This window comes from Thunnus maccoyii, chromosome 10, assembly GCF_910596095.1.
Source record: "Thunnus maccoyii chromosome 10, fThuMac1.1, whole genome shotgun sequence".
In the NCBI taxonomy this organism is placed as follows: domain Eukaryota; kingdom Metazoa; phylum Chordata; class Actinopteri; order Scombriformes; family Scombridae; genus Thunnus; species Thunnus maccoyii.
In genome coordinates, this window is record NC_056542.1 from 16868414 (window position 1) to 16892237 (window position 23824).

Here is a 23824-nt window from a genome sequence, read left to right on the forward strand (position 1 = left end):
ATTACAGAAAAAAAGTTGGAAACTTCAAGTAGAATTTGTGTTCTGTTAAAAAGGAGTGTATCAGGTAAGTGACATTTGAAGTATGCTGTGCTACAAAAAGGTCATTAGTCACCACTCAATGTCACCTTCACTTTTCTGTGGTAGCTAACTTCACCCTTCTTTCTTTCTTTCCAGCGCAGTACAAAAGAACGACTCTCAAAAAGAGTCCAGGAATCATAAACATCAAAACATTAATAAGAAATTGGTTAAAAAAACAGTAATTTAATGCATGTTATGTCAGCTTTGTTTGACATTTATGAAAACTAGTCATGTTTTTTTCTGTGGTTATGCAAAATGCTGGAATATGAAATGTTGTTTAAAAATACAGTAAATATTCTGCAGTCAACTTGAAGATACTGTAAAACTGAGATTATAATTTGTTTGCTGAAGATACTGCTGCTAAGCAACATCAAAGTCAATGACACATAAAATTATGATTTAATCTTCTACAGAGAGAGTTGTTGTTTTTAAACACAAAATCTATATGTGAAGAGACAATGTTATTGTAGACTCTGAGATTCATTGGGGTTACAAACACTATTCATTGACCTTTTGGTACCTGCGTCATTGTGAAAAGAAATCAAGTCTTTCACTGCATTTCAACGCTGACTTTCAGTTTCTCCCTGTGAACTGAGGTGTGTGGTTCACCTGGTTGTGTAGGCGGAGCCACACATATGAGGACTTTAAGTTCCTATTCAGCTCAAAGCATGAGGCAGAGAGCAATGCGGTGTACATGCATGGACTCTCAAGGACAAAGGATGGATTTTCTTTGTGAATCAATAGAACACCGCACTGGGTTTAACTGTTTCTAAAAGGATTATGCAATAATATTTCACTATTTCTACAAGCATGAGATATGAAATTAGCAGCAAATGAAGTGGAAAAAATGAAATTTAAATGTGTAATTTAAATCCTCCTCTTCATGTCACCTCTCTGCCTCCGCAACCACCTATCCCCCATATCTCCTCCTCCTCCTCCTCTTCCTCTTCCTTCCCAGACTGTGATCATGACACCCATGGTGCATCTGTTGTTGCTCCCACTCCTGTTCAGCATTGTGAGTACATAGCACTGCTGCTGCTGTCATGCAATACATATTCATAGTAAACACTTGAACCTGTGAAACAGTCAATGTAGATTAACGCTTAGATTTATTAACATATCATCTCTGGAGCAGTTTTGGTACGTAGGAACTGCAAGAGTGCTTATTTATTCTGTACAAATTATAGTCAGTATGTGTGCAAGAAAATCTTTGGTCACTTATTTAAATCGCTGTGTAAAATGTGACTAAACTGAATGTCAGTGCTTTGTGAGTGGCGGTCTGTAGACTTTGCTCTCCTGTCCCCCAGTGGAATATAAGAAATCCCCAACTTGCCCAGTAATTTTGGTTCAATAAATAACTGGGCTGTAAAACCCTGCCCTCAATGTCTGACTACATTTGGTAACCGCACAGAGCTGGAGTGGAAAAAGGGCAAATGTGGGCGTGAGTTTGAGAGGTTTCATTCCACCTGAGCATGTGTACTGTATTTGATGACCCTTGACCTGTGTGTGTGTGCTCTGATAGGCTGGTGGGACGAGTCTGGAGGAGAGGAAGGGCCCATTGGCAGAGTTGGTGCAGTCAGTGCCAGAAGGGACACCCGTGCCCTATGCCATCTATCAGGTATTACACACATGCCAGCCAAGCCAAGTCTTGTCAAAACTCGCTGTCATGTGCAAAACATTTTTCTATATTTTCAGGTTTTAAGCATTTCAAGATGTTTGGTCACTTAACCTCTATTTTTTAATAAAAGGCATGTTTAGTTTCTCATTTGTGTTCCTCATCAGATCTGTGATCAAATCAAGTCTCAAAATGCTATAAAATAATGATTTTTTTTCTCTTCTGTTGTCATTTTTCATCACTCCATAGTTTCAGGCGACCCATGCAGGTGTGAACAGTTTCAGGCTGACTGGAGACGGCAGTGATGCCATTAAGATCTCAAAAGATGGGTGGCTTTACCTGGAGAAGCCTCTAGAGTGGTCTCATGATGCCAGTTACAAGATGACGGTAACGTGGTCTTCTGTCTTCATATAAACAAACCTAAAACTATACTCTTTGTAGAATTATAGTATAAATATAAACATGTATTTATATACATTTCTGTGTGTTTGTGTGACTTTATGCAGGTGGAGGCATTGGCAGATGATACAGTAGTGGAGGGTCCAGTTTCTGTGACCATTAATGTGCTTGACATCAACAACCACGCTCCACAATTCAACCAGAGTGGCTATTCAGCTTTGGTCAGAGAAAACAATCCAGCAGGTGTGTGTGTGTGTCAGGAGTCCTCAAATAAGAGGAAAAGAAGCACTCCTAATGCAAAAAGCCACTTTTTTTTCCTGCTAACAGCAGCCCTAGGCACAATTTATACAGCTGTATTGTATGTGCACATTTAAGGCAACGAGTACACAGTGGCAACAAAAATGGTTGCTCCTCTCGTGAAGCGATTCCTTTCCCCCAACTTTTCTAGTTTGCCTTTTTAGGAACCTTTATTTATTTATTTTATTGTGCATGTTTGAGCCCATAACCCTAACTGCAAAACACATACTTACTGGAAAGGATTTTTATATTCATTTCCCTCTTGTTCACTCTCTAGTTTCTGTTCATTTCAGTATATCATAAATATCAACTTGCAGAAAAATTAGTTAGATCACATATAAGATTAGATATCACATCACAGTGAACATTTAGTCTTTATATTTAGTCAAAGTTACAGTTGTGTGATAATTTGGGCTTTGAAAACGGATCCCTGTTGTTACATTCAAAGACTCTCAGCCTGCTGCCAAAATAACATTGCATTTAGAAAGTATGAACGGTGTGAAAAGTAAATCATGACTTTGGCAGGTTCTTGGGTTAAACTCCACCACCTGTAGGTCAGTCTTTACAAATTTCATGCTATGCAGGCAAACTTTGTTCAATCCAACAAAATATCAGGCTGCATTTTGGGGAAATGTGTATAAAATAATGAATAAGACATCTAGAATATCTCCATTTGATGGAAAGGTGCAGCCTAGAAAAATATTTCACTCAGTGTAAACAGCATATAACTTTGATGGACAGCTGATACAACACAATGATACAACACATTAATACGTTACTGTCAGACAGTGTGAAATGAGATTATTTTTCCAGCCTTAAAGGTACTTAAGGGGAAATAAAATGGGAGGACTGTCTTGTAAGGGGTTAAAAAGTGTCTGTTTGGCAGCAGGCTCTGATTTTTTGGACGTGGGTGCTTTCTTGAATGCACCACTGCAACAGTTTCTCAAACAGTCCCTTGTTCCAGCTGCAATGATGACATATCTTCGGCAAAAAGTCAAGCAGCTCAAGCAAGTTTACAGTCTCTGCAAACCGATTTTCATACTGTACTGTCCAAAAAAACTCAAAACTACTGTTCTTTGGAATATGTTTAGCAGGGAGGCTAGTAGACTGCGGTTCTTTAAGGCTATATTATTAATAGTTTCTGTCTGTTTGGGTCAAACAGTTTTCTATTCCAATCATGTAGCCTCTATATTTCTGTTTGTACTGATGTGAACCAGCCAGCACAGCATCTCACTGTGGTAAGAATTTAACATCCATTTTGTCTGTTGTTCCAGGTGTCCCGTTTACCCGCGTGTTTGCAATGGATCAGGATGACCCCACAACTCCCAACGCTGATCTGAGATATAGCCTGGTCAGCCAGATCCCCAACAAAGGCAACACTGCCCTGTTCCAGATAAACCCCAACACTGGAGAGATCTCCACCACGAAAGAAGGTGATACATACATGCCTGTGCACACACACAGATACACAAATATAAACACAGATGCACAGAACTAGGTGCACTCTCCGTGGGAATGTCTATAATCTGTCCATCTCTGCCTGTAATCTGGCAGTATAGTGCCACTGTAAATCCAGATTACACAGCTCATCTTGTGCGCTCAAGATTAACACTGATTGGAGGCAGATTGCCTAAATGTGTCGCGTGATGTTGATCACTGATTACTTTGAGTCTGTTTGTGGGTCTGAGGGAAAGTTTTTATCACATTTCTCAGACAGCAGACCCTTATGAGAGCAGAGAAATTTTCCTTGTAGGCCACTGGTCTATATGAAAACATGTTTGTAATTTGATGTATGTGTTTTCTTCAACAGGGGAAAAGATGCTGAAGGCCAGAGAGGCTGTCCAGTATGGCAGAGGAGAGGAGCGGAGCATTGATGATCTGAAGACAAAGTTTGAAGAATACTGTCCCGCTCCAACGATCCCCTTTGAGCAAAACCCCTTCTTCTCCTGTGTGGAGAGAGCAGGTTTGTGTGCAGATGGGTCTAGACCAGTGTTTTTCAATACTAGTCCTGGGGCAACCCTGCCCTGCATGTTTTAGATGTTTCCCCGCTCCAACACATTTGATTCAACTGACTGGGTCGATATCAGGCTTCTGAAGAGCTTGATGATGAGATGATTATTTGAATCAGGTGTGTTTGAAGAGGGAAACATGTAAAACATGCAGGGCAGGGCTGCCCCAGGACCAGGATTGAAAAATGCTGGTCTAGAGTAGAGCTACAACATTTAATTGTCAATTAGAATATCGATTGAAAATTAATCAACATCTGTCTTCACATTATATTAATTGTTTGAGTCATTTTTAAAGCAAAAATGTCAAGAAAATCACTGATTCCATCTTCAGTAGTGTAAATATTTCCTGGGTTCTGGGAATCTGTTTTTTTTTAATAAAATAGAAATAGTCACAACTTGCAGTCTAACACAGCCTCTTGGATGGTGAAGCCTGAAAACTATGTAGAACTTTACAAGAAAAGTTTAAAGAAGAATTTAAAAGAAAATCATGATAATAAAATGATAAAATCTCACAAAGAGTTGAGAACCACTGATCTAGAGTGTGACGCACAACTGCATACTCACACTTAAATTCATTTTGGTGTGTGTTTCTAAAATCTCCAAAGTCACGAGTGATCCCACTCACAGGTTTTTTGTCTTCCACTTAAAAGCTGGAGCTCATGATGACACAGGGTGATAGATGGTGTCAGTGAAGATAAACAGAAGGAATGATTGTCAGCGATTAGTGCGGGTCGTGTGACTTATTGGGTGTTGAGTCGATGAGTTCAACCAGGGAGAGCGGTTAAGCCATCACTAATTTCTATGATAGGATCAAGAAGAAAAGCCTCAAACACTGCGGCTGAAGTAAACTCAGTGTGAAAATTAGAGATCTACTGAAATGTTCTTGTGGTTTCATCCCTTTCCACTTTCTTTTTGTTGCTTATACAATGTCTCTAATTGCAACCTTCAACTTCCTCTGTGTGTGGTGACAGAGATGAGGAGGCAGAATGTGGACCCCATGGAGGACCCAGACTACACTCTATTTGTGCGCGTGCAGGACCTGGGAGGAGAGACAGAGACTGCACTGAGTGGAAACACCAGAGTTCAGATCGTTGTACAGCAAAACCTTTGGGTCAATCCTGGACCCATAACTATTAAAGAGAACTTAAAGGAAACTTACCCTATGGTCATCGCAAAGGTGTGGCAGGGCAGAAAAAACAATTCTACACAAATCTCACAAATGCACTTATTAAAGTACTTTCACTACATAATACATTCACTACAGCTGCTCTAATGTCCATTAACTGACTCACTTCCCCTTTCACTCTGGATCCAGGTCCAGTCTAATGAGCCCAGCGCCATCTACAAGTTAATGCAGAAAGAGCGAGAGCTGAAATTCCCCTTCCAGATCAGAGAAAATGGAGAAATCTTGCTGACAGAGGAGCTGGACAGAGAAGACAAAGACATGGTAAATAACGAAGGAAACAAACGTATCTCATGTAGAAATAAAGACTACCTTTTAGAGAGTAATCTTGAACTTCTGTTGGTTCTGTTTCAGTACATCCTGGTGGTGTTTGCAGAGGATGACAATCAGAAAGAGTTGGATCCACCCATGGAGATTCAAGTTATTGTGGAGGATGTGAATGACAACGAACCAGTGTGTGAGGAGAATGTGTTTGAGGTGCAGGAGGATGAGCCTGCAGGTAAGATGTGTGTATGATTATCACTGATAACCTCTTCATGGTGAAGAATGTGCCACATATCCTGGAACATTCAGCCAGTATTTCTCTCACCATTTGCTTTGCGTTCTGTTTCTTGTGTTTCTGGTGCCGTTTTTCAAACTTCCAAGAATTACACTTAAGAATGATTTAAGGAGCCAATTTAGGAATAAAACAGTTCTTTTTTTGAATTCATTCAATATTCATTATATTTTAAATTTATATTCATAATATCTCCAGTAGCAAAAACCATGTGACATTAATAGCAAATAATATGAATTAAATAATAGAAAATTGGCTAAAATGGAAACATAATGAAAGTTAAACTGGAGCATGAAAGACATTCTGCTGCCAGTAGAGTTCATTAAAGAAATTATATAATAAGGAGAAGTTTGTACCACATTGACAAGTGCAATGAGGATGCATAGAAAGTTATTGCAAATGAAATAAATGCCAGCTTTATTCTTATTTGCACCCCTGATAAATACAAAAAAAAAACAACAAAAAAGAAAAAGTGGTGTAACATTTCATCAAATGCTCAAATCAAATGCAAATAATAGGCTAAACTCTTCTACTCTTAACCAACTAAGAACATCTTTATAGCTCTCTTAAATTTAAGAAAAGATAAATATTCTTAAGGTCACAAGTAATAAAATGATTGATTATTAATTTGATCTTTCATATAAGTTTGATAGATACAGGCCCTCATCACTTCCTGGTTCTTGTGTTTCCAGGCAGCCTTGTCAACAAGCTGTTGGCTCATGACGCCGATCAAGAAGGGACACTGAATTCTCTGCTGACTTACACCATCATATCCCAGGAGCCACCCACACCTGCAGCCTTCTCCATCGATGCCGCTTCTGGACAAATTCAGACGTTGCGCATGCTGCAGCGTAAAGAACACCAGATATATAGCCTCAATGTGAAAGTCAACGACAAAGGTAACACACACGCTGTGTGATGAAAGACACCTGTGAGTAAAAGTTTTCACTGCAAGCTGAAGTACTCATGACTTATGTCTCGCAGATTACAGCACAAACTGTAAGGTCATCATCAAGGTCATCGACGTCAACAACGAGCTGCCTCTGTTTGAGAAGAATGATGTAAGTATGTTAACAGCATGTGGTGAGCCAGATGTGGCATGATGCTTGTTTCTGATGCTGTTTGTGTGTGTGTTGGTGTGCAGTATGGCAGCCACACTCTAGAGGAGGACACACCATTGGGACACACAGTGCTGACCATCAGAGCCACAGATGCTGATGACCCAGACAGCGGCAGCTCCCGTATTGAGTTCCACATCTCTGCTGGCAACGATGATGGCGTTTTTGCTGTGCAAACAGATGGCAACGGCGTCGGCCAACTGGTCATAGCTAAGGTATGGTATCTCCATTTTCTAAATCTCCTACACAAACATACACAGATGATTTCATGCAATACACTGATCTTTCATAAGCCATCTGAAATATTTGGGGTCCCTTGTACCTTGAAAAAGTTCCCAATAAACCTCATACAGTTTATGTTTTTGTTTTGTTTATATACCCTTGTAAAGGGATACAACGAGAGATTATTTGACTACAGATTGATTCATTTCTTGTTTGATTAAGACATTTATTTTATAAAAAAACAGAAAACCTGAGTCTGAGTTTACTTGCTTATGTCTAACCAACAGTCCAAAAGACCCAAAGATATTAGACTTATATTGATAAAACCTGCAAATTTTCACATTTAAGAAGCTGAAACAAGTGAGCATTTGACATGTTTGCTTGATAAATGAGTTAAACAATTAATTGACTATCAAAAAAGCAATTGCAGTTCATGTTTTGTCAATAGAATAATCAATTAATCAACTGACTGTTTCCGCACTACTTTTATATATGTCACTCTTGGGATGGGAGTGTTCACCCAAAAACCTAAGAGCAGCCCAGTAACTTTATGTCCCGATGTTATGGATCAAGATGCATATCACACAGACGTTAGAAATGAAATATTCATCATTTCATACATTACTCGGCAGTACTCGTCGCTATTGTATTACAGCTATTGGTCCAAGTTCTCTATTATCTGTTATATAAAATGCCTGCTGTGTTGGATAAGTATATGTTACCTAACAAATAAATTCATAAGAAGATAGTACAGAATATTTCATGGCAACATAAACCTCTGAATCACAACTGTTCTGTGATCTTTAGAGGACTCTGCAGTGACCTTCAACGCGCTCTCTGCCTCCCTTATTCCTGGTCCCTCTAACCAGCCCATCTCTCTCCTCACAGCCTTTGGACTTCGAGTCCACTCCCACCTATAAGCTCCAGATTGATGCTCGCAACCCTGAGCCTCTGATGAAAGGTCTGGAGTACGGCAGAGAGTCCACAGCCTTCGTCTCCGTGTCTGTCAATGATGTGGATGAGGCCCCAGAATTCAGCCTGGACATCCTGCAAGTGACTGTGCCTGAAAACACCACCAAGGGAACCGTGCTGCTCACTGTGGAGGCAAAGGACCCAGAGGGCAAAGAGATCGGGTAAAAACACACACCAACGGCCGCTCAGCATCGCAGTTAGAACTGATTCAAGTACAACAGCTATACAGGGGGTTTGACCTGGTAAAAGTGTGTAATACAGTTAATATACACAGTAGAACATACTTTAAGTACTTTAAGTTTTAGCAGCAATGTTCCAACACAGATACCCAGATGGATCTATATCTGTATGTACTCTGATAAGAGTGTGTATGGTAACAGATACTTTACTCAATTTACCTACACAGAATCTTGAGTGTGTTCATACCATTAGGAATATTTTACACTTAACATGTTTTTAATATCTCTAGTGGTCCAGCTGGCCTCTAGCACTTTATTACATGTCAGAGGAAGACCATCGCTAATAAAACACAACGAAGGGAACTCTGATTCCAGGGTGCAGATACTTTTCTGTTGTATGATTCATGATCTTTCAGGGTTTTTTTCTGAGGTTTTGTGGATGCACACATTATTCTACTAAATATTCTAGGTAAATACCAAGCGGTAACCTCGCAGTGCCTTAAGCTGCACTTCCTCTAACGGCCACTAGCTCCGAGAAAACTTTTATGGAATTGAAGTGACTGAGAAAACTACCAACTTTACTTTTCAAATACAGAACTCAAATTTTTTACGTCCTCTGTTGTGTGCTTCGGAGGCAATTAAAAAAAAGCAAAAAAAGAAATGTAAGGTCTAACTGTAGGTAGGTTTGGGTTTGTCTGAGAGTCTGTTACATTTAACTGTGGTCGCCTCATGTTTCCTCTTCAGCACCCCTCTCCCTCCCCCACACCTTTGTTCAAATTTGGATTTTTTTGGCTATGAAACCAAAAACAAACTTCAAAACACCCTCTTAGAAATCCACAGGAGACAACACTGACACCATGTTCATGTTCGTCTGCAGTTTAGGAGCCAGACCCTTACTAGATGTTCTGCATGATAGTAGCCTGAACATAAACACACCACATGTGTTTATGCTCTCATAGCTTCAAAATAGTTACATTAGATCAGCTTTGATTTACTATCACTGCTTTCCTACTGGCTACTAGTTTGTGGTTTCATTTGTTACGACCATCACATGTGCACAAAACAGACTATTGATTTGTTTTGGCTACCAGTTCAGTGTCTGAAGTGTCACAGGCACTTTCTGATATCGTCTGTGTGGATTTGTGTGTAATTGCTCTACTGTGTTGTGCAGTTTTAAGTTGGACGGTGACGCTAAAGGATGGCTGGTGATCGATTCTGCCACTGGAGAGATCAGGACTAAAGACAAGCTTGACAGAGAAACCCAGGAGGAGTTTGAAGTCACTATCACTGCCTTTGAGAAGGGTAAGATAATACAGTTCAGTCACTTATTATAAATGCCACACAGTTTTAAAGTTAATTCTGGTTTAAAATACTTTTCTGGTTTTATGCTGGTTAATTAAAGAGTAAAAACTGTGTTAACAAGGAAACTAAGAACATTTCTGTCTAAACAAGAGCACCATATGGAATCCATCCATTAAAGGATATAGTTCTTATTTATTGATGTTATAATTTTCACTCTTCGATTCCCCTCTACAGAGCATCCGGAGAAGGCAACTGATCGCGTCATGTCTGTGAGGCTGCTGGATGTGAATGACAACGTTCCCAAACTGACGGAGTCCCAGGCCTTCATCTGCGTGAAGAAGCCCGAACCTGTCATCCTCAAGGCCCAAGACGCAGACAGCGCCCCCTTCTCTCAGCCTTTCACCTTCACCTTAGCCCACGGCAAGAAATCCCCCAACTGGGACCTGCGCACTATTGACGGTAACACATATAACATGTAAAAAAAACCTCACATATTAGAAGATGTTAGAGAAGTGGATTTTTGTATTTTTAGATGTGATCACAGTCTTGTTTCTCTGTGTGCAGATACAACGGCGAAACTGACTCTGAAGAAAATACCAACTGAGGATAAAACCTTCACACTCCCCATTAACATTAAAGACAATGCAGGCATGGGTGTCACACATGCATTTGAGGGTGAGTCTTTAAATTAAACTTAAAGGGTTAAGCTGGCAATATTTTGCAATTTTTTTTACATCAAAAAATCCCATGAAAGAATAAAGCCAGCGGTGAATTGATCCTACTAACAAGTATTATCTGATTTAGTTTTTTGCCCTGAGCCATAGAGCTCCATAATTGTGCAAAAACACATCAATCAGCCATGTTGTTACACTGGGTGACATGTTCCTTCAGTATGATGAACATGGGCTCTGTAGTTTATTTTGGGTCAATCCCACAAACATCATAGTGCTGCTGTAAGTACTCACTAGCCCAAACAAACGTGTATCAATCCACCACTGAAAATAGTCCCTAACAAATGCAGTATTTTCTCCTGTTTGAGTAACTATTGCGAAAAACTACAGTGCCCAGCTGTTTTAAGAGACTACTGAGCTGTTTTTTGAATGAAAAAAATATTTTTATGAGCAGTTTTTTAAAGTTATATCTTCAGGAGGAAAAAGCGGCTCTTGGTTGAGAGCTACGGAGGGGGTAGGGAAATCAAGAACTATTAAGAGACGAATAATGTGTTGTCAGTTTTGGTATTTTTGTGGGATTTGACGACAACAAGAAAAACATAGAAAAAGCCAGCCATATCCGATCAAATGACACTTTACATCATTGTTTCTGATGATGGTTAAATGCATGTGTGTGTTGCTCTCTACTCTCTATACTCCAGTGAGAGTATGTAACTGCACAGAGCTGGGCTACTGCTACGTCGCACCAGGTGAGCACAGCTTCAAATACGGGATGGGAACCACCATCGGGATCCTGGCTGGCACTCTCGGATTCTGCAGTGAGTTTGACAAACGTCCTCTAATGTTTTTTGTTCTGTCCACAGAAGAGCGTCACACTGTACAATAATGTTATTGCCTTGTGTTGCTATAACTCACCGCTGTTTTTCCGTCTTGTTGCAGTTCTTATCTTCATCATAGTGATCAAACGTGTAAATAAAGGAGGCAAGAAAACAGCTCTGACTGAAGAGGGGGATCCCATGATGTAAAGAGTACACACACACACACACACACACACACACACACATATTTGTATTTCTTTACTTGTGAGGACTCTCAATGGCATAACACACTCCCTATTGCCTAACTTGAACATCTAAATGCTTAACCGCAACCCTTTTTCTAAACTTAGCCTAAACCTTATTCTAATCTGAGTCTTTTTTTCTATTTTAAGAGAGTCTTTTCAACATTTGACAAGTGAAAACAGATCATTCTTGTTCATTTATAGTGTTTTTTTCTTTTAATCGATGTGAAAAAAAAAACAATAAATACATGCATAACCCTCAAACAGCCCTTTTAGTACGTGACCTCCACCTCAAGGCCTAAAACTCAAAAAGGTCCCAACAAAGACTTATGTTTTGTGTGCACACACACATTTACTTTAGCTTATTTTATTTTATTTACAAGAGAGAGTTGAGCTTGATTAATAGGTGCTGTGTCTACTTAATTAACTGTTAGTTCCCATCCTAATCGCTCATTTATGCTGCTTGTTGACTTAATTTATTAAAAATGTGACTCCCAGACTCAGATTGTTTCATTAGCAGTTTCATCATCTCAAGTGATTCAGTTTATCAATGTGCCCCAGAGCTTGTTTTTGTTATTCACTTCTGCTTGAATGTAACAACCAAATGTTGAATATTGTGGATAGCTGGAAACATCTTTAATGTAATGTTAAGAGACGTCTTACACCCTGAATGTCGCTTAACAGAGTGATGAACAGTAACTAATCTGTTTTGTAATAAGCAGTTGCTGCTCTGTTTTCCAATAAACAAAAAACTGGGAACTCATTATCATTGTTTCTGTCTGTGTGGGTGCGTGAACATGTCAGGCAGACGCGTGGTGCTGCAGGTGATCGGTGACATAAGACATGAATATCTAAGCTTTCTCTTCGCTCTCTTTCATCAGGTAGCCTTCTGTTCAGATTTCTACTCTATTCTTCCAGTCATTACTATTGCTTCTGTCTTTCTCCCCCCCCCCCCTTTCTCCTCCTCCTCCTCCTCCTCCTCCTCCCTGCCTGCCGGTCTGTCGCTGAGTAGTCAAGGCCGGGTTACTGCAGAGAGTGGTGATGCTCTGACTCATCTCTTTAGACAGCGGGAGAACAGGCTGCAGATTGTTAGTGGCGCTGAAAGGAGGATGGCATGATTGTGGGCTTTTGTGCCACACAAAGAGGCCGCAACACACAAACAATACACGCAGAGTGGCAACACAAAACACACACATGTGAGAGTTGAATGTGGATGCCACATGTGCTACCACGGCCATGCATCCCCTCCAATCCATGTGCCACGTTTGTGAGTTGCATCATTACGTATGTGTGTGTGTGTGTGTGTTTGGGATGAGTCATTGAAAGTCCTGCTTCAGCTTCCAAAAGCCAGAGTGGAGTGAGCTATAGCCTTATAATGACAAACTCAACATGGAACATCTCTAGTGTTTATGTCTGTGCTCTCTCTTCACCTGTATCCCAGCAACAAACACACACACACACACAGTCCTGGGTAGGTGGTGGCAGAAGTTTAAAGATTGAGGGCCAGAAAAGAAGAGGTGGAGGAAAGACATGTAGAGTAAACTGTGATGGATGACCCGACTCTGGATATGAAACCTCACAATCACCACGCAGACACACATGACTTTGTTTTTGGTCTTTACACGTTCACCCTCGCTGTGTTGGGGAACCTTTTTATTCTAATATAGAATATATATAGATTTTGGCCTTTCACTATCATCATCAACAGTGATCGCTTGATTTAACACCAGCTAAGATTACAAATTTAAAGGCCAAGTCAAAAATATGTCAGATTTATTACATTTGTTACATGTCTATGTTTTCAGAGTGGGGAATTTGTCAGCCTGTTGATTGTAAATAATATTCACCCAAAAGATGAACACATGATGTGATTCTATTGCTGTTTTCAACCTCTGAAGTATCGCCTTTTTTCTTTTCTTTTTCAATTTTTGCAATTTTTTTAAGGCCTGAGCACCCAACTGAGTTCAGTGCAGGAGACATGCACCTGTTCCCTCTTATAGATTAATTACATTCTGCAGATCTATATGTGTTTTCAGCTTCCAATGATACAGTAAACTGATTCTGTACTCTGTAAAATGTAATAATTGACACAAATTTGTCTCTTTTTGAGTGATAGTTGTCAAACTGGGGAAGAAATATCATAGTGTCTCTGAATATTGGGAGCCTGACAGGTTGTGACTGTCCCAAGTGATGGATAACACTGCCTGAATTAGGTGTTGAGCTCCTCTCTGCTGTAATATTGTATATAAGAAAGTCAGTTTGATTACGTGTTTTTATCACACATCATGCATCTTAGTTCCACAGAACTATACAAGTGTGTTAATAAATGCCGTAAGCAAATGTGACTCTTTTATAAACTAGTCATGGGATAACGTCTGTGCTGAAGCGGAAATGAGGCGTGTAACAAAAACCAAATGACTGAAAATGTTTTGTGGAAGTGTTTAATTTCCAGTAAGATGACTAAATGTTATCTGTTACGTAAATACAATATGTGTTTTGTACACTTACAGTAAATGGTGATGATCAAAAAAACACGTCACAAAGTTTTAAAACGAGAAAAGAGTAAAACTCATTTCTTCTCTCTGTAACAATCTGTCATACAAGAGAATAAATTAGGTCACATATTCAACTACAAATAATCCCTACATACAAATATACAAGTTATTTCATTTAGACTTAAATATTTCTCTGTGAAATGTGTTCGTTTATAACAAATAAATGTGTTCTTTGTTGGATAATATCAATAATTTTATGTCAGTGTTTGATTCCAGGCATTAGTTCCCCCACAATACTATTTACAGACTACAATATATGGGACTTAATGACAGAGTGAATTGTTACCTGGAACCGTGTGAGGATATTTTTGATCACAGTTACCTAGAAAAAATTCTAGGTCATTGTCTCTGCCAGAATGACTCATTCCATGTTTCATTTCTACCGCTATAAAACAGACAAAACTGTCACTACAATAGTTTTTACTCTTTATGGGTGCCTGTAAATATTGTCTATTTTGGAGACGTTGCCATGGTAAACAGCTGTTGACTTGTATTAGTAATGATACTGGCCAATTGGCAAGAAGTTGCACCTTGTTGGAAAACTAGATTTTTTTTGCCACAATTAAGTGCCAAAACAAACAAGTATGTGTCTCATTGAAAGTCCTTGCTTTTCTTTGTCTTTAGAAGTTTGAAACCTTTATTAAAAGAGTGGCAACTCTTTACTTTAAATCCCCTTATTTAACATATATAAGTAGTCTATAAACAGTTATTTAAAGGTTTAGCATGCACTTATGTGGTGGAAAAGCTGTAGACCATGTCGAGGTGTCTTTGAGCAAAACACTGAATAACAAACGGCTGCTGATGAGTGAGACAAGTGTCTCCCAAATGAATGCAGCGCAAAAGTAAAACTAGATCATGATTCCAGGTTTGGTTATATAACATCTAGCATGCACATAAATAAAATTCATGGAAGATATTTTAATTTTAGGTTTTTGTTTAATTCGCATATAAACTCATTTCATTGCACAATTACAGAGCACAGCTGTTACACAAAATGTCCATCAGTGGATGGAAGTATTTTACGTCACCTGGTAGCATGTGTCATTTTAAAAGTGACAAAATTAAGTCTACTCATAGTTAGTATGCATACTTAAACAACATGATTTTTGACTGAGCTGTTCAGATAAGATATATTTTATTGTCCTCTTAAACAGAGAATTTATCTCCAGACGTACTTAGATAACATCCTCATAATCACACACTCCCAATAAGATAAATGAAAAACCAGTAAAATAATATTGCACTTGTATTGCTCATTGCACACTCACCATAAAACCATGAAGTATTTCATGTCAGTGTAGACTCTACTATAAAGTGCTCTGTGAACATGTAACTTTCCAGTAATAAAACATTTAACTGCTGCTATTTAAAATCTTAATGGAAGATGGAGCAAAAGGAATTGAAGAACTTAACTGCTGCAAAAAATATAATTAATTGAGATTGGTGGTGAAACAGTTCCAGGAGAACAAAAAATACCTATTATAAAATTTTTAGAAAAACATTTTGCTCTTTGTGAAGCTGTAAAATGACACAAGTCGTGTCATTTTCTGTTTGTAAGTATGTTGATTTCTTGTATACTAATTGCAAAAAGCATATAGTGTAAGGATTAGTATAGTATATACTGTGTGCAGTAGTATGTATACATATGTAGTATGTAATAAGAGCATAGCATAGCAACAGTTTCATCTCATGTATGACACCGTCTGGTACTACAGCATCATCTAGTGGCGATGAACAGACCGCTGTCACACTGTTAGTATGTAACTATCCTGACATCTCATGAAAATAACGTGTCACTGTCATATGACCTTTTTTTAGCGACAGCCTTGCCAGTCAAGGCTGCGCTGACTGTCACGCTTGCAACCCGATACACATTGACCTTCCAGGTGTTTGTAGGTTAGTGGGACGGTCCTGCTGCAGTCCAGGGGTGTTTCAGTCAATGTCAACTAAAACACACAAGACCACCAGGCGGTGTGTATAGTTTTATTAAACCATTCCATATACAAAACTTAACCCACATAAGTTACAATTTATACATACAACTGTAGATTAAGACGTGTAACATAATGCTAAAGCTGAATAAATAATTGTTAATACTCAAAAACAGCTTCTTTCAAATTTACATTCTGCTCATTTGTGTGAGTTAAAATACAGCAAACGCACAGCCGCGACCCTGTGATTAGTGTTTTACTGGAAGAGTCTCAGTAGAGTGGTCTGCTCCTGCTTTCACCATCACAGAAAGTAACAACCTGAACTGCTAACCACACAGCTAATAACCTGCCACAAAGAACAGAAGATGACAAGTTTTAAAATGCGTCCCTTTAAACCCACAAGCCTCTGAAAAGAACCACCAAACTCTAATGTCATGATGGCGACATGCGTTTAGTTAGTGTGTTTGCTTAGAGATTCACTTGCAGACTTTGAATCCACCACCGTCGCTCTAACCAAAGTAGTCTTGTACAGGAAATGGAACAATTCACTTTATCATTACATGAGAGAGAAGCCAGGTATGTGTCATTCAACCTGTAGTGGTGCATAGTAAAAGACCTGTTAAAAATACAGTGCCGTCGTTAAATATTCGGACAGTTTTGTTTTTGCTCTGTCCTCCAGCGCATTGGATTTGAAATGAAAAGCAATTACTGTGACAGTGGTTGCCAACCTTTTTGGCTTGTGATCCTTTTAAAATGGCTTGTTGAATGAGTAGTTGAACCACATTCCTTCTCTGATGGTTTCAGGTGAAGGATTTTTAAAGGCCTGAAGAGACAAAAGTATCCAGAATTGAATTAAAATCAGAAAAATAAATAGAATTTCGTGTAACAGGTGTATCCGTCTTCTTTCTTTATCCCTACAATCATCTCATGACGCCTCAGATTTATCTTGGGGCACGTTGTGGGGGGTAGGGGTATTCACCCTCTTTGGAATTTCTATCAACAACTTCCACCCCGAGTCCTTCAGCAGACGTGGAGGTTAAATCTTTTGGCACAAAAATCCGTTTGTAACAGCATCTTGTCGGCCACATGGTGAGGTGTGTATGAAACAGTTGCACAAGGATATTGGCAGCATAAATAACATGTTATGAAGGAGACTTTGACCCAGACTTCAACAGAGATTTTTAACTTCATATGAGACCGGATCTTCTCTTGCACTGCATACAAATAGAAATTCTTTACTTAAATAGTGTTAAAACAAATTCATCCCGACCGCTGGACACATGTGGACAGATTTTCTTAATATGGATTGTTTATCCGCAGAGTGTGCTTGTTGGTAGCGTACTCCTCAGTATGACACCGGTGAACAGCTTTCGCACAGCTCAGGACTGCCCTTCCTGTCTCTGTGCTCCTATCACGTGAGGGTTGAATGGAGCGACGATAATGGTGATGTCATCGCGGTACATGCGAGCGAGCTCCTCCGGTAGTGACAGCATTTTAGAAAGCCTCTCGTGGTCCACTGTGCCGAACTCGTTGTTTCCCACCGCATGGCGCATCAGGTGGGTCGCCGAGTTCTGATCCTCGAAAGCCGAAGATGCACGAGCTTTCCTCTCTTGCAGCAGCCCCTGCATCTGTCCCAGGGTAACCCTGTAGCCTCCAACTGTGAGCGGCTGATGCTGGTGCACCCCTGTTAAATATTCCCCAACAATACGAACCACTTCCTGTCTGTGGAGGGTCTCCCAGAGGCCGTCAGAAGCAATCACCTGAGTTGCATTCAGAAAAGACACGACTGTAACAGCAGATAATGTAAGATAGTTGTTTAAGTTATCATGCCTCAAATTAGAGGAGTACAAGAGCAATTACAAAACACTAAACATTCATTTTGTAGAGATACTGCCACTGAAAACTGGTTATGAAAACTAATTCTTTCTTCACAAAAACAATTTTTGTCTGCAAAGGTCACATAGTTCTCATTTCAAACCAGCCAAACAATTTGCAATCTTGAGCCTTGAAGCTAAATAATTCCTTTAAAGAAAGTCAAATCTGTTTTTTGTGATCTTCTTTTTAAAAGACACAGCCCACTCTGTCTTTTTGAACACTGAACAGATCCAGAAAGGAATTTTATTATACAATTTTAGCAAATCACAAAATGAATTTGCTATACATGATCAAATCTGCTGGTGCGGCAATTCAGCTGCTGTATTTACTGTTTCCCATCAAATATTTACTTAACCAGGAAAACCTCATTGAAATTAAACATCTCTTTTTCAAGAGTGTTCTGGCCATAAGTGGCAACTATGATGAAGTAATACAAAATATCTGTCTCAAGAACAGATCAAAGTAGATCCATTATATCCATATTTTCTCTTAAGAATTTTGTAATAAAAAGTGTAATTTTTGTAAATAATATGCATACAGCACTTTATATTTTGGTAAAAAAAAAAACAGAGGATTTGCTCGTCTCACCATGAAGCGATCCTGTGGCCGCAGTTTGTGGTACGTGATCTCAGGCTCAGCCGTCAGGTAGGGGGGAGTGTGGTAGTTTGGGGGTATAAACTTCGTGTGTTCATTTTCATGGAGCTGATCAGGTCCAGACTCCAGCACTCGCTTCTGCAGCTCAATGCTCCACTTGAACTTCACATCCCCAAACGCACGGAACGGCATGAGGAGGCCAAGCAGCCGGTCCTGTTGGGGGGAAAGACGGAAGGAGACGGACATGGCAGATGAGGAGGTTTTAATAAACGATATAACGACAATGAATGAGGCAGATTGGTAGGTACGGTACCTGTCGTATAACTGTTTTCCTCTCTGACGGAGGGTGTTCACCCCGTATCCGAGCAATCTCATCCTCGTTCTGAGCGCTGTGGTCATTAGAGAGTGTGTGACAACTGAATGAACCGTCCTCCTCCTGCACTCCCAAAATAGCCCGAGCATCACCTGAATTGGCTATAAACCTTTAGAAAGAGAGAGGAGGGGCAGAAAAATGCTTAGAAATATTTCATTCACTCAGGTTTATTTGACTTCAGAAGAGAACCATTTTACAACAGGACACATCTGTTTGGTCAAGAGGAAGTTTGTAATTCAAATAAAGAAAACACTAAGATAAGTTTTACAGATGTGTGTGTGTGTCTATAATCCGTACAGGTCTTGTCCATCGATGTGAGCCACACACGCCGTTGCTCCAGAAAAGGCCACTCTCAGAACCCAGTAGTGCAGGAAAGCATTTGGGTCTCCAACCTGCATGGCAAAATAACACGTGAGCCTTCAGACAGGGATTTGTTTTAAATTACACGAGGGAAGCAATGACACCTGAGCTCCTCTTTAAACCATAAAAGTTTAAATTTGGATGCTCACATTTTTTGCACAGCTGCCAAACAGCAAAGGTGATATTCAATACGAATCTTAATGTGTGAAACTGAACTCCAGTCCTGCAGTCGGACCAAATGCAATGACTTGCAATTTGATTCAGACATGAATACTGATGACTTGGGATTTAGCGACAATGACAACTTTGTCTTCTCAAGAACTGTCTTGAATTTGTGCCTAAGCATCTAGATATATAATATAAGCTTAAAGTACATGTGGACATGCGCTTTGCCATGAAAATGTATCTTATGCAACATGTCACTGTGCACCGCCTCAGGGCGAGAATGCTGCGAGTCAAGCTGCAGATCAAGCACTTTAAGCTTCATTTACATAGATTTTACATGAACTTCTGTTACAAGTAGTTTCAAATGCAAAACAAGTAAATATATAATCGCCTCCACATTTCGATTGCAGTTATTCAACATTGACTAAATATCTAGACTGTCAACTTTGATGAGTTGATTTTTCATCCACAGCGTTGCTGCCCTAATGTCTATTTTACAATACGAATTTCTGAGTAAAACTGAGAATTAAGCTCCAAATTTGGAACATGACTAATGTTACGGATTCTGTTCAGCAAAGTTAAGGAGGAAGTCAGACAAATGTTTATGGGTCTTATGGAGAACGTGGGCAAGATGCTTTTGAGAGAACCAGCAGCTCTGTTTCACATTAAGACAGTAGACAGTTCTCACCTGAGCCTCCAGAGAAATGTCATTGTCCAGCCTTTTGAAGGCATTCATCAACGCCTCCCGTGTGTCTGGAACTTCTCCTGGGCTGAAAACACAGAGAGAAAGAGGGGGGGGGGGGATGTATGAAGAGAGAGGAAATCAGAGGTTGAGAACAGAGACTAACAACTACACTATTGGCAAAACAACAGATGGGCCTGTGCTGGTGTGGGCGTGTTGCTACAAAATACAGAAGAAAACAAAGTAAGAAACCGGGAAGTCCAGTTTGAAATGTTAGCAAAAGCAAACACACTGAACAGCGATTTATTACACCTCAAGACTTTTCTCCTTTGTCTTGATGCTGTTTTCTAGTCCTCACCTGGTGAGATCTATTAACTCTTGCCAGTAGGTTCGGAGGCTGTTGAAGTAGAGAGTCTGAGCCTCCCTGCTGAAGTAGTCATTGGGGTGTTTGTGCCACTGCAGGATGGGACTGAGGGCCCTGCCAGCCTCCACCGCGGCCTCCAGCTCACACAGTGTGTCGTGGGGCAGCAGCGACACCGCTATGTAGTAAAAAAGCCTCTCACTCAGCGCCTGGCAAAGAGAAGAAGAACCTGAAACTTACACATTTCCCAGGAGAAAACTTCAGCCAGTGTACAGGCTCATTTGTTTACACTGTTAGATACTGTATAATCTGTCCCACAAAAAAGAAGATTAAACAATAAAACAATTGACAGTTACTTAATTCCTGGACAAGCTTCGATAACCAAATGGTAGAAGCTTTAGCGTAAAAAAATAAAATTCAAGACAGAAGTAATATTAATATAGTTTGGCACTTATGTACTGCAATTTCTTGTTACTCATCAGCTGTCATATACACCGACACCAATATATCAGCCTAGTTTGGAGACTAATTTGACATTTTCAACTTGTCAAAACATCCTCATTTGGTGATGAAAGAGGCATCCTTTTCTATTTACACTGTAGCATCACTCAATGAAAATCACTTGTACAGAACTGTTTGTTTTTAAACGAGGAACAAATCCTCTAAAGAGCAGTAGATTAAACACTAGATTATCATGACAGGTAGCACATGATAACAGAGTCAGCTGTACCTGAGCACAGGCACAGCCAGCATGGCCATCAAACACACCCAGCAGCATTCCTCGTGTCTGCAGGCATGTGGCGGCACTGCGACGGTCTTCTATAGGAGCGTTGGCTGGCAGCTGATTACTCTCAAAACCCATCACCGATGACACATTCTTCCCATCGAACTCTGGCACCTAGAACCACAATGTGTAAAAATAATAAGATGAAAGCTTTCATGTGGAGAACGACTGGAGGTTGACGGGCAGTGTAAGTGTTTTCTGTGTGCGTGAACGACCCCACAAACCTTGAAGCTGTACTCGTTGGCTTTCAGAATGGAGTTGACCTGCGGCGGACTGAGGATGTAGCTGTGGAGCACTGAGGTTGTCTGGTAACATCTTGAGTGTTGGTGACTCTGCCACATATGGGACGGCCGCTTTGAGGCAGGTCGGTGAATGATGGGTCCTAAGTGGGACTGGTGTTGTTGGCATGGTAACAAACCAGAGGCCAGGACCTTGGCACGAGGCAAACCCCTGAGCAGCTGTGATGTTACAGGCATGGCTGACGGTGCGCTGCAGACACACACAAAGAAGCATTGATCTTTACACACCGACGGTAGATGCACAGACATACAAAGTTCAAAGGTACAGCAGTCAAAAAGTAACAGCTGGATGTCCTTCACACAAGATGAATTAATTTTCAAAGAACACACTGTTCTCTTTATGCACTATTTAGCAAACAATGTGCAAAAAGTAACAGATCATCTGATTAGATCTTGAAGTTGGGACAGGTAGACAGTTGCAGGATCCTAAATTCTGATTAACTGAACAACAGTAACCCACCACATTGGCCAGTAACTTTAGAAACCATAACTTTTGTATACTTTAATATGCCGTATAATCTTTGGCATTTGACTTTTTTTTTCCATTTCATCCCAGCTGGTGACCATTCACATATTTTTCCTGTGAGCAATTCAGATTTAATCAGATCAATTGTTCAAACAAGTTGCTGATTAACTGCTTGTTGTCTGCAGAAACCTAAAACTTCTGGAAACTTCCATCCCATTTCTCTACTCCCTGGATGGTAATCAAGCCAAACATTAGGAAAATATTAGATATAAGGGCATTAAACAGGAAATTTAACTGTAAGATGAAAAGATCCATGATATTAAATCAGTGTAAATATTAGTGGCTGCAATTAAAATGTGTATCTGAATATTTGTTGGCCATTAAAACTTTGTTTTTGGCAGGTAGAATTTGTTAACTGTCTTTAAAGGTCAGTCTTCAAGGTAACTTTCGGACATTAGATGCGAGGGGTGAAGAATGGAAAAGGAAGAGATCAGGCGTGAAGAGCATGGTGGTCATAGTGGAGAAGGTGTCTGAAGATGATACCTTCATATTGAATTTCAATGTTTTGTCATCATAACATTATAGCTGCATTTCTAAACATTTAAATGAGTGATTAAGAAAGGAAGCAACATTCCTCTGAATAATCTTTATATCTTGCATGCAACATCTTGCTCAACAGGCATTCAGTGCGGGAATGTCAAACCTAGGAGACATTTTTGCATAACTTCAGATTGTGAAATTCTAGAGCCTTATTGCAGAAATGAAACATCATGACTGACAACATTTAATTTTTTTTGGTAGTAGTTTTGAGACAGTAAACTTTGTGTACTAAGGTTTCATTAAAATGTGAATTGGAGATTGCACCACTAGCAAAGCATGTGTTGGCTTCAGTTGCAGCTCAGAATAGGTCAGCAAGACTAAAAATAGCTCTGGCAAGAGTTTCAGCATTGACATTTGAATCTTGAGAAATGTTATTTCAGGTCATGGCCCATTGAACTGGATACTGACTGGTCTATACATCTGATATGCCCCCCAATTGCATAATTACATCTGCAGCTCCTCAGATCTTTTTTTTGTCGGTCTGGCTCTGGACAGAGATGCAGCAGCGGCACATGCCATGACAGCTCAGTTGAAAATCTGCGCTGCTTAAACGTTTAAGTGAAAATGCCCTGAAGGCCTAAATAAAGCATCCAAAATATCCTCCCAAACTCACGGTATGTGTGTGAGAGTGAGTCAGACAGACCACAGAGGGCCCGTCCCAGCTATGCAAGAAAGTTGCCATGTTTGTTATCATCACTAGCTTTTCCTAGCTAGCAACAAGGCAAGTCTATCTAACCTCAGAGCAGTTAGCTGGACCTGCAACACTTAAAAAAAACCGTTTCAGAGCTGTATGACTTACAAGCGGTGCCACAACATGACATTTACAGATAACGTGAGCTCTCCAACGGCTACGACGTGCGTCCGTAAACCGGCTTCATGCTAACGGTAGCTAGTCTGAGGTTCACACCCACTATCTATCGCTCACATTAGATACGACCGCACCCGCAGAAAAAAAAACCCTCTACAGCTAACTGTGTACAAACCAAAACGCGTGAACAAAGAGCAAAACTCAGACTGACCTCAACCGAAGGATGTGGAGAAGTTGTTGAAGTTCATGGTTTCACACCGACCCCTCCGGTCTGCTCTGTATCCTTCTGGAGTGAACGCTGATTGGTGGA

The 23824-nt window shown here is 40.0% G+C and overlaps 2 protein-coding genes across 3 annotated transcripts; one reads left to right on the forward strand and one right to left on the reverse strand.

Moving 5' to 3' along the window:
* The first annotated feature begins 1045 nt into the window (after positions 1-1045).
* cdh17 (cadherin 17, LI cadherin (liver-intestine)) lies at positions 1046-12411 on the forward strand. Its single transcript, XM_042423658.1, has 18 exons — positions 1046-1093; positions 1601-1696; positions 1943-2080; positions 2200-2335; positions 3664-3822; positions 4200-4352; positions 5370-5575; positions 5714-5845; positions 5936-6080; positions 6830-7036; positions 7122-7198; positions 7282-7470; positions 8366-8610; positions 9800-9930; positions 10165-10389; positions 10495-10605; positions 11303-11419; positions 11541-12411. The coding sequence occupies exons 1-18, from the start codon at positions 1046-1048 to the stop codon at positions 11624-11626; spliced, it is 2601 nt and encodes an 866-aa protein (XP_042279592.1). The 3' UTR covers positions 11627-12411.
* A 3774-nt stretch (positions 12412-16185) lies between these two features.
* pdp1 (pyruvate dehydrogenase phosphatase catalytic subunit 1) lies at positions 16186-23824 on the reverse strand. 2 transcript variants are annotated; one of them, XM_042424889.1, is made up of 9 exons: positions 23726-23824; positions 21566-21830; positions 21288-21455; positions 20555-20766; positions 20203-20284; positions 19287-19381; positions 18930-19098; positions 18611-18829; positions 16186-17907 (listed from the first exon to the last, which is right to left on the reverse strand). In XM_042424889.1, the coding sequence occupies exons 2-9, from the start codon at positions 21815-21817 to the stop codon at positions 17527-17529; spliced, it is 1578 nt and encodes a 525-aa protein (XP_042280823.1). In that variant the 5' UTR covers positions 21818-21830; positions 23726-23824; the 3' UTR covers positions 16186-17526. The 2 variants fall into 2 exon arrangements, with proteins under 2 accessions (XP_042280823.1, XP_042280822.1); XM_042424888.1 differs by lacking the exon at positions 23726-23824 and adding an exon at positions 23506-23687.

Bases quoted from the DNA above. Each gene is read 5' to 3' on its own strand.
- pdp1 (XM_042424888.1), bottom strand. The intron at 20,285-20,554 runs GTGAGGACTAGA...CTGTGTTTTCAG, and splicing joins GAGTTAATAGATCTCACCAG to CCCAGGAGAAGTTCCAGACA. The intron at 18,830-18,929 runs GTACCGTACCTA...TCCCCCCAACAG, and splicing joins GGAAAACAGTTATACGACAG to GACCGGCTGCTTGGCCTCCT.
- cdh17 (XM_042423658.1), top strand. From the start codon at position 1,046: ATGACACCCATGGTGCATCTGTTGTTGCTCCCACTCCTGTTCAGCATT. The intron at 2,336-3,663 runs GTGTGTGTGTGT...CTGTTGTTCCAG, and splicing joins CAGAGAAAACAATCCAGCAG to GTGTCCCGTTTACCCGCGTG. The intron at 9,931-10,164 runs GTAAGATAATAC...TCCCCTCTACAG, and splicing joins TATCACTGCCTTTGAGAAGG to AGCATCCGGAGAAGGCAACT.